The following is a 12,260-nucleotide window of genomic DNA, read 5'->3' as shown; positions in this document are numbered from 1 at the left end:
CGTGCCTCGGACTGGGTACAAAAGGTTAAGGCACCTTGGCACCCCCCCCCCCTCCTCCCGCCTCCTCCCGCCTCCTCCCGCCTCCTCCCGCCTCCTCCCGCCTCCACCCCGGCTCTTCCTGCCCTGAAGTTGCAACACCCCACTCTCCCTTCCCCTCCCACCTCCTCTCTGCTTGACTTTTCTCGGAGTTCTCCGAACTCAGGCTGCAGTGCCGGCCTTCCGGGTTTGAGGTCCCCGGGACCCGGCTGTGATCCCCGCCCCAGTCTCAACCCTCCACTCCCCTGCCCGACGCCCGGGCTCCACTCCGGACCCTGCTCATCCTGGGACTGTGTCGCTGCCACTGTCGCCTCTGTCCACCACTGCCTGAGCCCTGATGGGGGAGTGAGAGGCCACAGCTGGCCGGACATGGGCCTCCCCACCGTGCCTGGCCTGCTGCTGCTAGTGGTGAGACGGGGGACGGAGGGCGGAGTGGGCTGGCGGGCGAGCGGCGCCTGGGGCGGGAGAGAGCCGAGGGCCGGGCCCCAGCCTCAGGCCTGCGCGGCCTGACCTCAGACACTGCCCCATTCATTCGCTGCCCTGAGTCGGGAGCAAGGGAGAAGTTTGAAAGGCAGGGAGGGAAAGGGGCTCCCGGGCTGCCAGGAATGTCGGGGCAGGTGCCCGCGGCGGGGGCGGGGGAGTTTGTTCGGAAACCGAAAGGAGTGGGAGAAAGAAGGTCTGTCCTCTCAGAGTCCAGATGGTTCTGAATTCTGTCCGGCAGTTCAGCGGTCTTGGGCCGTGGAGAGGCGAGGCTGCCGGTGAGCCCGGCTGAGCACACCCTGCTGGAGGGCAGGGACTGGACGCCAGCGAAGTGGGGAAACTGAGTCCGGGAGAGGCCCTGGCTTGGGGCGGGTAGGCTTGGGATGCTGTGTGTTGGAGGCATTTGGGAGGGGGATCGGTAGCCGGATAGGGACCCGGCAACCCCGTGGCCTCCCCAGGCCCAGGCCTCCCACCCGGGGGGCACTCTTCACCCTGGATCTGTGGCCACTGTCTGTGGGCCTGACCCTCCTCCCCCGCCTCAGAGCCCTGGACCTGCCCCCCAAGCCCTTCCCACGGACCCAGACAACAGAGCACTTGCTTTCTTCTTCCACAGCTCAGTTTGGGGAAGTTGGTAGACAGTTGTTTTCGTCACTGGAAAATGTCCCTTTCTCTTGCTCCAGCCTTGTTTCAATGTATCCCTGACCCCTCCACGTCCTGCAGTCGTCCTGCGCAGAAACCCGGCCCCTCGCCTCCACCTAGCTGGGGGCACTGCGTTGGCCACTTTCTTCAGGGTTCCTGCTCTTCCCTGGCCCAGCCGCCACTCCCCACCTCTCCTCCCCTCACCTCTCCTCCCCCCACCTCTCCTCCCCTACCCCTCCTCCCCCCACCTCTCCTTCCCCCACTCCTCCTTCCCCCACCTCTTCTTCCCCCAGGGTCTTGTACTGTGTCCCCAGATCATTCCTTTCTCTTCTGTCACATCTCCTCCGAGTCTCCTCTCTGAACCTTTCTCTCCAGTTCCTCCCGCTCCCTCTGCTCTAGTCCACGTTTCTAGACCCTAGTTCCCTGCGCAGCACCCCGCCCCCTCCTGTGGCCCCAGGCCCACCTTTCCCTCCCCTGCAGGCTGTCCTTCCCACAGGCTCCTCCTGCTCCTCATCCAGCTGCCCTGCCTTCTCTTGTCTCCTGGCAGTAAATCACCCGGTCCGGTCCTGACTCCCTCAGGGACTAGCTGCCTGGGCTTGAGCAGGTTACATAACCCTTCATGCCTTGTTGCTTCTTTATCTCTAAGATGGACAGAATCGTCACTACCTCATAATGTCGTTTTGAAGATGAAATAGATATATATTAAGTATTCCATTCATTTGTGCTTGCTCAGCGCTAGATACTCTTTTAGGTGCTGGACTTACAGCAGTGAACAAAAATCTCTGCCTTCGTGGAGTCTCTATTCTAGTAGAGGAACAGGGTATAGCAAACAGAAAGCACTCAATAAACGTTAGCTTTCATATTGTTAATAGTATCAGTAGTGGTTGTAATTAGTGGCTTCTGCGTTTGGGAAACTAGAGGTACGGGGAGACTGAATAGATGAAGGAATGCGCCTGGGGCTGCAGCTGATCCAGCCGGGGTTGGGGTGTGACCGCTAAGGGACCAGGCTCAGCCTGGAGCTGGAGTGGGAACAGGAGGTGTGCAGTGCTGGGTGAGGCTGTCCACGGGCTTTCCAACTGCCCGCCACTCAATGGGCAATGCAGGGGACTGTGTGTGTGTGGCGGGGGCGGGCGTGGAGGTGGGGGAAGAATGCAGGAGAGACTGTAACAGAGCACCTAAGATCTTGCTGCTCTCAAACAGCTGACAGTCTTGGAGCCAAGACAGCTTACAGCAAAAAATGATTTTAGAACACTCTGGGGGGAAATGCCCACAAAAGCATTGCGACGTGGTGCCCTGGAACACCCATGGGAGGCAGAACCGGGAGGGGTGTGAGTGCCGTCCTACGGCCTCTTCTGCTCAGCAGATCTCAGCTCCAGCGCCCGTGCGCCCTGCAGAGACGCAGAGTCCACAGTCGCCCGTCTCTGACCCAACTGAGAGCACAAGCCATGTATTCATCTCGGCATCCCTGCGGGACCTGCGCCTCTACCGTGCTCCTTAACTGTTTGTTGAATGAATAAAGGATGGAATGAGGGACGGAATGCCTCATAGAAGAGTGGTTTTGGAGCTGAGATTTAAAGCCACTGACTGGCAGCAGGCTGGAAAGAAGGGGCGCTGGTTTGAGGTAGAGCGGAGGAACGGAGAGATGGGATTTTGTGTTGGGGGCTGGTGGTGGCAGGAAGCTGACCACCTCGGCTGCAGGCGAAGGACCCTGTTGAGGAACAAGAAGAAGCGAGAAAGAGAAAATTGGAGGAAGTGGGGGAAGCGATGGAGAGAGAATCCTGACTGTGGTCCCAGGTAGAGGAATTCATTCATTCATTCATTCATAAATGGTTCTCTCAGGGCTGCTGCGCCTGGGCATGTGTCCAGAATAGCAGTGAGGTACCTCTGCAAGTTCTCATTCAGGGAAAGAGTGACCCATGGAAATGATGTTTGAGGTCCGGCCCCGGAAAGGATGATTCCCACACCTGTGGGTGCAGGTTGAAGCTTGAATGCAGATAAGAAAGCGTGTAGGATGGATTGGAGCAGGAAAAAGGTGGGAAGACGGTTGCAGTGATCGGGTGTGAGGCAACCCCTGGACTTGGAAAGGATTGAGAGATGACGGGGGAGGTCTGGCAAGATGGACTACAGACTGGATGGCGGCACAGGAGGGATGGGGGCCTTGAGGAGAGAAGGGTGGCAAAGAGAAGTTGATGGTGTGACATTTGTCCAGGTCAGGAGGTCGATGGATTTCCTTTGGGGCGTGTTGAGGGTCTGGAGAACAGCCAAGTGAAGTGAGCATCTAACAGGCTAGAGCAGAGGTTCTCAGACTCATATCTGCCTTTGTGTCGTTTGTAAGTGACATAAAACCTTCACTCACCAGGGATGCTGAAAAGGAGAGGAAAGCTTGTCAGCATCTCCTGGGAGGGTGTTTGCGATTGTGCGTGTGTGGGGGAAGGAGAGGGGAACTCTCCCCTGGAGATAAATCTATTCCTACAGGGAGGCACTGACTCCCATCTTCCCACTTTGGTTTTCACTGGCCTTGACTGGAGTGGAAGACAGATAGTCATGAAATCACCCAATCAAACCACATTTATTTCCCTCTTCCAGTTCTGGGTGCGGAGGATTAGACATTATCTCTGACCAAAACACTCTTTCTCATCTCTCATCGCATAGTTTATGGTCTGTTTGGGGAGATCATATGTACTCACCTGAGGTAGTTATGGTAAGAGCCCAAAATAGGTATAGTTAATTCATATATATTTTTTAAATTTATTAGATGGATAGATGAGTATGAATGAAAGAATATAGGTATAAATCAGTGTTTTCGTAATGAAGACTTTTTTTTTTTTTTAGTAATCTTTTATTTATTTATTTATTTATATATTTTATTTTTGGCTGTGTTGGGTCTTCGTTTCTGTGCGAGGGCTTTCTTCAGTTGTGGCGAGCGGGGGCCGCTCTTCATCGCGGTGTGCGGGCCTCTCACTGTCGCGGCCTCTCTTGTTGCGGAGCACAGGCTCCAGACGCACAGGCTCAGTAGTTGTGGCTCACGGGCCTAGTTGCTCCGTGGCATGTGGGATCTTCCCAGACCAGGGGTCGAACCCGTGTCCCCTGCATTGGCAGGCAGATTCTCAACCACTGCGCCACCAGGAAAGCCCTGTTAATTCATATTTTTAAAGTTCACAGGGTGGGTGTGTATCTCATGAGCTGGAGTGGGGGGAAGCCTCATTAATGGGGGGCTTCCGGGGAGGGAGGCCGGGTCTCAACTGGGCCTTGGAGGAGAAGCTGTCGTGAGCTCCCCAAAGATTCTGACATCAAATGAACACAAGACATTTTAAGTTAATGAACAAATTAACGCAGGACGGCACAGTGAGGCGGCTGGGTCGGAGCTAGACCACAGGGTCGCTCTGCTGTCAGCTCCTCCGCCCCCAAGCTGCGGCCCCAGCACAGGAAGTCACACTTAAAAGCCTCCCTAGGCGGAAGTTATGGGGGAGTTGGAGGGGTGCTGGGCCACCCCTTCAACTGTCTCTCCACAGGCACCCCAGCTTCCTGCCCTTCCCCTGCTCCAGGCCACAGGCACTCAGGCTGCCTGGGGTCTGGGCGCTCCGAGTTCACCTCCTATTTCCGCTGTTTTGCTGCAAGATGCAGCGGCTAAGCACTGGAGACAGCCAGTGCCAAGGAATGGTGCCTGCTGGCTCCTGGGGTCAGAGTGGGCTGGCTCGGGGGGCTGCTGGGGACTGGGGGGGACCTGGGGAAACGGTGCTGCTTGTCTTACACCCCGTCTTGCTCGCTCCCTCCCGGAACTGGGTGCTCAGGGCTCTGGAGTTTTGCCTGTGCTGCCAGCGGGCTTGTGGGAGGGGGATGTGAAGCCTCAGAACTGGCCGCCTTTCCTAAGGATTGTCTCAGGACCCCAGGGAGGTCCCCAAGCCCAACCCAGCTGGCCAGAACCAGTAAGGCTGTGGGAAGGCAGTGAACCCGGGTGGGAGGGCAGCCTTGGTTTGCTCCCTTCTGGAACTGGGAAGTGTCAGGGGGGCTCACGTGAGAACCCAGGGAAAGGACAAACCCGTAGAGAGACTGGTTGAACCAGGAGGAGGAGCCTGGGCGGGGCTGGGTCTAAAGGAAGGATGCTGAGGGGTGGGAAGGAGCTGAGTGGCCCTCAGGGAGGGGCGGGTAGTGACCCGATGGGAGGAAGCACGGGGTCGGCCGAGACTTCCCTTTGGGATGGAATGGGATAGGGAGCCATTTCCCGAAAAAGTGGGCCAAGAGGGACTGAGGCCCATTGCCTGGCTCCTGGGAGGAGGAGGGGAGGAAAGGGGGCTCTGAGTGGGGATTGGAGGGAGAGACCGGCCCACACGAGGAAGGGATCGGATCGGGTCCCAGTTGCGGGCTGGTCCCTTCAGCCTTTCTGCTGACTCATGACCCTTGAGGAGCTGGGGAAGCTGCTGGTTCCCTCTCCCTCCCCTAGATTCCCTCCCTCCCTCTGGCCTGAGTCACCGGGCAGAGCTGCTGGGAAAAGATTTCCCTTTCCCGGATCTGACTTAACCCCCAAAGTGCTGGAGATCGCGGTGGGAGGCACGTGGCCTGAGAAGGCGCCTCTCCCTCCTTCCTGGGAAGGACCCCCACCCCCAGCCCAACCCGCCGCCGCCGCCGTTCTTTTTCCTGATGCTGTCTCTGCCGGTTGGCCCTGCTCCCAGCCGCCTGGATGGAATTCCAAGTGCCAGTGACCTTAGGTGCTGTGAGCCCTTCTTCGGGGAAAGGAACCACACTTTCAGGACTGGGAAGTCCTTCCCATAAACACTCCAGACTTTTCCTGTTGCTCTGGAAGCCTCAGCCCTGTTCTCAGGGGAGGTGGCACAGTGCTGGAGTGGCCAGGGAAGGGTGCTGCCTCTGGGTGGGGAGGGCGCCCTACGCCCCTGGGGGGTGGCAGCTGGGTTTCTGAGTGTGGCTTCCCTTGTCTGGGGCTGGGGCGGGGGCTTGGGCTTCCGGGCCGCTGCAGCGACACCTAGCGGGGGACTGGGGCGTGACCGGCCTACAGCCTTGGGCTACCAGGCCCTCCTGTCTTGGGCTGGGGTTTCTGGGATCTGATTAGCCTGTTGCTCCCAAAGTTTAACATCCTTGGAGGACATCCTCTTATCTTTACATAAGGCGGCCTTTATAGCAGAGCAAACAAAATCAAGGCCCAGGGAAAGCCAGGAAAAGGCTGGTAGGAGGTGAAACAGCAAAGTCTGGGTTGGAGCTCAACACAGCCTCCTGGCTGTGCCGTCCCAGCTCTGAAGCCAGGGCTGGGCGAGTGATTCCGAGGCGGTGGGCTTGGCCTGGGGCCGGAAAGCAGGCTCCCGGGACACCCCGATGTGCAGAGGGCAGAGGGACTCCCTGGCACGCCCTCAGCTCCCGGCTCGGTGGCCTTTGAGCCGGGTCCTCAGCCTCCAGCCGGCTCCAATTGCATGTAACCTCCATGCCTTTGCCCACTCCCGCCCCACCTAAACCTCATCACCTTTCTACCCCCATCCCTGACCCCGAACGTTCCCTTTTTCTCCGCTCCCCATTTGCCCTGGCCAACCTGGGGTATTTGTGCAGGTTTACTGGTGGAAGGGGATGCAGCCCGGAGTCTGAGGGCTGGATCCTGAGTGAGGTTTTGGTACAGATTTACAAAGAAACTCTTCCTTTGGCTTCTGCCCGCTGTCCAGGAATGGTCCCCACAGGGACGTCACTCACCTCCACTCCAATCTGATGTTACAAAAAACCTTTTTAATGGCATAACATAATACAGGAAAGCGCACAGATCCGAAATGTTCTCCTCCGTGAATGTGCACGAAGTGAATACACTGTGAACGCAGCACCCAGATGGAGAAACGCCACCCCAATCTTTAGGGCTACTCGTCGGAAGGAAGGGCCTGTTCCCAACCCAGAAAACTCCTTGAACATCTGCCCTGTGTCCAGCACTAATAGCTGCTTTGGGGAAATAAGGATAAAATATGGCCCGTGCCTGGAGTTTACCAGCCTTGAGTTGGAAGGACAGAAATGAATACACAGGACCACCAGAGGACAATTAAGATGCCACAGTGCCGACAGCCTAGGCTTAGAGGAGAACGTGGCGTGAGAGCGGGAGTGGCCTGGGGAGAATGTTCCGTGGAGAAAAGACTTGAGCTGGGAAGGCTTTAGACTCGCTCCCTCTGAGACCCCGCCCCTCCCTCCCCTGACGGGCCTCCTCCATCTGACTCTTCCCCAGGTGCTCCGGGCTCTGTTGGTGGATGTGTACCCCGCGGGGATTCATGGGCTGGTCCCTCACCCCGGGGACCGGGAGAAGAGAGAGAGTTCGTGTCCCCAAGGGAAATATAGCCACCCTCAAAATAATTCCATTTGCTGCACAAAGTGCCACAAAGGTAGGAGAAAGGGATAACCGTGGAACTCCTCAGTTAGGGGGCCCTGCTTCTTCCTTTGCTTTTTCCAGATGTTCCAGAACGCGGGGTCCCTGACTTGGCTGTCTCTCCAGGGCTGGGAGTCTCTCCCTCCTTTCCTCTCCCAGGGACTTCGGGGAGGTGCCCGGGCCGTCCTGGGGCTGGGGCTCCGGGCTGCAGCCTAACCCCGACCCCCCAATCACAGGCACCTACCTGTACAATGATTGTCCGGGCCCGGGGCTGGACACAGACTGCAGGGTGTGTGCCCGCGGCACCTTCACTGCTTCGGAGAACCACCTCAGACAATGCCTGAGCTGCTCCAAGTGCCGGAAAGGTGAGTCTCAGCAGGGGGCGGGGCTCTACACCGACTGGGTCAGGTGGGTGTTCAGAGGGGTGTGCGCGTCTGTCTCCAGGGGAAGGTGCGAAGCTGTGCTGCTGCTGGTGGGCAGGGATGCGTGTGCACAAGTGAACGAATGCATGGGTGTGAGCGTGTGTTACCCAGAGAGACACACCCAGGGGGGACAGTGGGAGCTCATACCCTATCTACTCCCCTCACCAGAAATGTTCCAGGTGGAGACTGCTTCTTGCGCAGTGGACCGGGATACCATGTGTGGCTGCAGGAAGAACCAGTATCGGAAATACTGGAGTGAGACTCTGTTCCAGTGTCTGAACTGCAGCCTCTGCCCCAACGGCACGGTGCACCACTCCTGTGAGCATGGCCCTCCCGACCCCGCTGGTCACCCTGTCTCTGGAGGGCGGTCTCCAGCTTGCTGTACTCCTGCCCCTCCTGGTTCTCCCTCCGGCCCTCGGGGTGCTGGGCCATCCTCCTTCAGCTGTGCCGCATCTCTCCCTACAGGCAAGGAGAGACAGGACACCATCTGCCACTGCCACGTGGGGTTCTTTCTAAGAGATGCTGAGTGCGTCTCCTGTGCTCAGTGAGTACTTCTGCCGGCTGCTGGGCCCTGGACCGGGAGGGGAGGGGGAGACTGTGGCAGGTGCTCTGGCTCCTTCCCACTGTTTGGATGGGAGACACTTCATGTCAAGATACCAGACAGTCCTCCCTGCCCCCAACTTGTTCCTAAAATCTCATGAAGTCTCTGTGGATAGAGGCACATACCTGCAAGGACTTGAAGTTCTTTTTAAACGTTCAGATGTTTTTTGGAAGACGTTCAGATTCTTGGGCAACAGGCCCTACTATGGATTCTAGGAATACACTTTTACATCTCTGAAATCATACTGCATCTTACAACAGTTGACGGTGTATCATGGTTCATTTGGCATGTGCATGTGTGTGTGTGTGTGTGTGTGTGGGATGTAAATCGTAATGTCTCTGATTATTGATCTTAGGTTTAATGCAGTATGCGCTTTCCTCCCCAGTCCTTTTGACCACACCTCCTCACTCCTTCTGGCTCTGCAGAGGCTGTTCTTGCACACTTGCTTGCAAAGAGGAAACTGAGGGTTCTAAAGTTGAATTGCCCTCGGTTTACATCTCAGGCTAGCCACGTATTGGCTGTGTGAGCTTGGGCAAGTGACTTAACATCTCTGAGCCTTAGTTGTTTTTACCTTTTTTTTTTTCTTTTTTTAAGTCTTTATGAGAATATGTTTTTACCTTTAAAGTAAGGATAATGACATCAGGTTGGCAAAGTTGTAAGAACCACAAAAAATAGCCACAAAGTGTCTGACAAGAAACTCTGTTCTTTTTCCCACTAGTCTCTTCCCCTTAAAAGCACTTCTACACCCCTTCCATGTGGTTCTCACCATGAGCTTGTGAGGTGGGCAAAATGACCTCTCCCTGCTTTCAGATTCCTGCTGAGAACTCACCTCCTCCAGTTCCTTCTAGGACCCCTGATGTAGTTCTCATTAGTCCATGCTGTCCAGTGCCAGCTCCAAAACGGGAAGATGTGCTTGTTCTAGAGTGTTCTCTGGCTGCCCCCAGCAAGATGTGTTTTTTAATTGTTCACATGCATGCTAGACTCCTCTCTCAAAGTTAGGTGTTGTCACCAGCAGTGTCATCTAGAGAAAAAGCTCTTTAACCTTTTTTTCACTGGATTCTCATCAGTAAAACAGTGATAAAATAACAATTCAATGACAGTCAGCATTTATCGAGGGCTTACTATATGTCAGGCATAATTATCTCACTTAATCCTCAATCTTGACAGTGGGTAGGATCCCTGTTTTACTGATGAGGAAACTGAGGCTTACAGGTGAAGTGATTTGCCTGGAGTCACACTGCTAGCCAATGAATGGGGCTGGAATTTATACCTGACTCTGACTGCTTTTAACTCTTTTCCTACATAGCTTCTTCAAGATCAAATCCAGCTCTAAAATGAAATGATTTTGGGATTAACTAATGTTTCTTTCCTCCGCATCAATTCCCAAGATAGGATTAATTTCCATTATATCAAGAGATAGCTAAAATATTTGTAAAGCCAAGAATTTCCAACAAGCTGTGTGGTTTTTTTCTTTTTCTTTTTTTCCTGTATTCCTCTTACGGTGGGCCCCTACTCACCAGCACTCTCTCTTCTTTTAGCTGTAAGAACACGGAGTGCGAGAAATTATGTCCAGCTCTACCTGTAACTAGTAACGACTCTCAGGACCCAGGTGAGGAGAACTATCCTGGTGCCCATGCCCATGGACCCTTTCCTAGTCATGCCCCTCCCCATCCATCCCGCCCTGCTACCTCCAGAGCCCCTCTCCTCTGACCACAATCTGCTCTGTTTCCAGGCACCACAGTACTGTTGCCCCTGGTGATCATCTTTGGTCTTTGCCTGGCATCCTTCCTCCTCATTGTTTTAGCATGCCGCTACCAGCGTTGGAAGCCCAAGCTCTACTCCATCAGTGAGTGGGGCCTTTGGGAAGGGAAAGGGTGCTGGTAGGAATGCGGGAGGAGGCTTCAGAGGAGGCGGGAGGGAGGGATGCACAGGCATGGAGGGAGATGAGGAGTGTCCCCTTAGTTTGCTGGCGAGGACCCCACTGACACGAGGTGGTCTTGGACGGCTGGTGAGAGCTCAGCTGGTGAGAGCTCATACTGCATCAGTAGCTCTCTCGTCCCTGGGGCCACATAGGCCCTGAAGCATGTCACCACAAGTACCCACCGCCAGCCCCATGATGGGCGCCAGGGCTGAGAGAGGAAGTGAAATCTTTGACGCTTTGTTTCTTTTTTCTCAGTTTGTGGGCAGTCGGCTCCTGTAAAGGAGGTAAGATGAAACCGGGGAACTACCCGCAGTCTTCCCTAACTGTCCATTGTCATCTTGTAACACCCAAATCACCCGGAATCACCCTTCGTCCTGGGGCTCCCCTGATTCCCTCTAGCCCCAACTCCCATCCGGAATCCAGAAGAAGGAGGGCTGGGGCTGTTTTTCCTCTTCCCCGCTAATGCTGTGCCTTCTCTCTCTCCCAGGGGGAGCCAGAGCCCCTGGCCTCGGCCCCGAGCTTCAGTCCTGCCTCCAGTCCCACCTTCACCCCCTGTGACCGGTCCAACTTCAGAGTCACATCACTCCCCAGAGAGATGGCCCCGCCCCACCAAGGGGCTGGCCCAATCCTCCCTGCGCCTCCAGCCTCCACCCCCGTCCCCACCCCTGTGCAGAAGTGGGAGGCCAGCGCCCACGGCGCCCCCGCTCCGCTCGCAGATGGTGAGTTCCTCATTCATCCTCGCAGGGAACCCCGGCCGGGGAGGCGGGTGGGCGGGGCGCCCGGGGCGAGTGGGCGGGGGCCGGGCGGGGAGGGTCGCCGCTCCGGGCTCACCGCGCCGCCTCCCTGCAGCCGACCCCGCGACCCTGTACGCCGTGGTGGACGGCGTGCCCCCGTTGCGCTGGAGGGAGTTCGTGCGGCGGCTGGGGCTGAGTGATCACGAAATCGAGCGGCTGGAGCTGCAGAACTTGCGCTGCCTGCGCGAGGCGCAGTACAGCATGCTGGCGGCCTGGCGGCGGCGCACCCCGCGGCGCGAGGCCACGCTGGAGCTGCTGGGCCGCGTGCTCCGCGACATGGACCTGCTCGGCTGCCTGGAGGACATCGAGGAAGCGCTGGGCGGCCCCGCCCCTCTCGCGCCCGAGCCCCGCCTCCCCCGATGAGGCCACGCCCTGCCCCCTGCGGGCAGCCCTGAGATGGATGCTTCCTGTCCCAGGCAGCCTGGAAGGACCTGCGAGATGCCCTCTGGACCCCCGTTTTTCTGGAGGGGAAGGGTCTTGGCGGAGCAGGCATGATCTGGCAGCCACTCACCTGGTGCTACTCCCTCAGTGTATATAGCCTTTCTCAGCTGCCTGAGCACTGCCAGCGGGTGAGCTGTGTGTAGTGTGTGTGTCAGAGTGTGTGTGTCTGTGTGATGTGGAGTGTGTGTACTCGTGAGAGAGGCGGAGTGTGCCAGGAGCCCAGGCGGTGGCTGCGAGGATGAGGGGCTCCATGCCTCATTGCCCATTTTGGACTTGGAGAACCCAGCAAGGCTGCTTGGGGGCCCCTGGTTGGTCCCTGAGTCTGTTTCACAGTAGATAAGCAATCTTTGTATCCATTATGTACACTAATAGAACCTTTGTCCCCCTGCCTGGACAAGCACAGAGTAAGCCGAAGTGTCCCAAGGCAGGGGAGGCACAGAACAAAGGGCCCTCCCGCTGGAGCTGTGGACTTCTGTAAATACACTAAAAGCACGGAATTAAAGCTCTGCTCCTGGAGGGAGTGGCCTTTCTGCGTGGTGCGTGTGGGAGGCGGGACCAGAGCCATGATCCTGGCCGGGGCGGG

General features: G+C 56.8%; 1 protein-coding gene across 3 annotated transcripts; it reads left to right on the top strand.

Annotated features, from left to right (window-relative positions):
* The first annotated feature begins 139 nt into the window (after positions 1 to 139).
* TNFRSF1A (TNF receptor superfamily member 1A) lies at positions 140 to 12,191 on the top strand. Of its 3 annotated transcripts, XM_036865428.1 has the most exons (10): positions 140 to 444; positions 7,361 to 7,514; positions 7,735 to 7,863; positions 8,089 to 8,238; positions 8,386 to 8,464; positions 10,060 to 10,130; positions 10,254 to 10,367; positions 10,698 to 10,726; positions 10,930 to 11,161; positions 11,292 to 12,191. In XM_036865428.1, the coding sequence occupies exons 1-10, from the start codon at positions 406 to 408 to the stop codon at positions 11,597 to 11,599; spliced, it is 1,305 nt and encodes a 434-aa protein (XP_036721323.1). In that variant the 5' UTR covers positions 140 to 405; the 3' UTR covers positions 11,600 to 12,191. The 3 variants fall into 3 exon arrangements, with proteins under 3 accessions (XP_036721323.1, XP_036721325.1, XP_036721324.1); XM_036865430.1 differs by lacking the exon at positions 7,361 to 7,514 and having other exon boundaries at positions 141 to 444; XM_036865429.1 differs by lacking the exon at positions 7,361 to 7,514 and having other exon boundaries at positions 141 to 444; positions 7,583 to 7,863.
* Positions 12,192 to 12,260: the final 69 nt, after the last annotated feature.

This window comes from Balaenoptera musculus, chromosome 10 (genome assembly GCF_009873245.2).
Source record: "Balaenoptera musculus isolate JJ_BM4_2016_0621 chromosome 10, mBalMus1.pri.v3, whole genome shotgun sequence".
Taxonomy (NCBI): Eukaryota; Metazoa; Chordata; class Mammalia; order Artiodactyla; family Balaenopteridae; genus Balaenoptera; species Balaenoptera musculus.
Note: the sequence above shows the minus strand (reverse complement) of the source record. Positions and strands in the feature narration are given on the sequence as shown.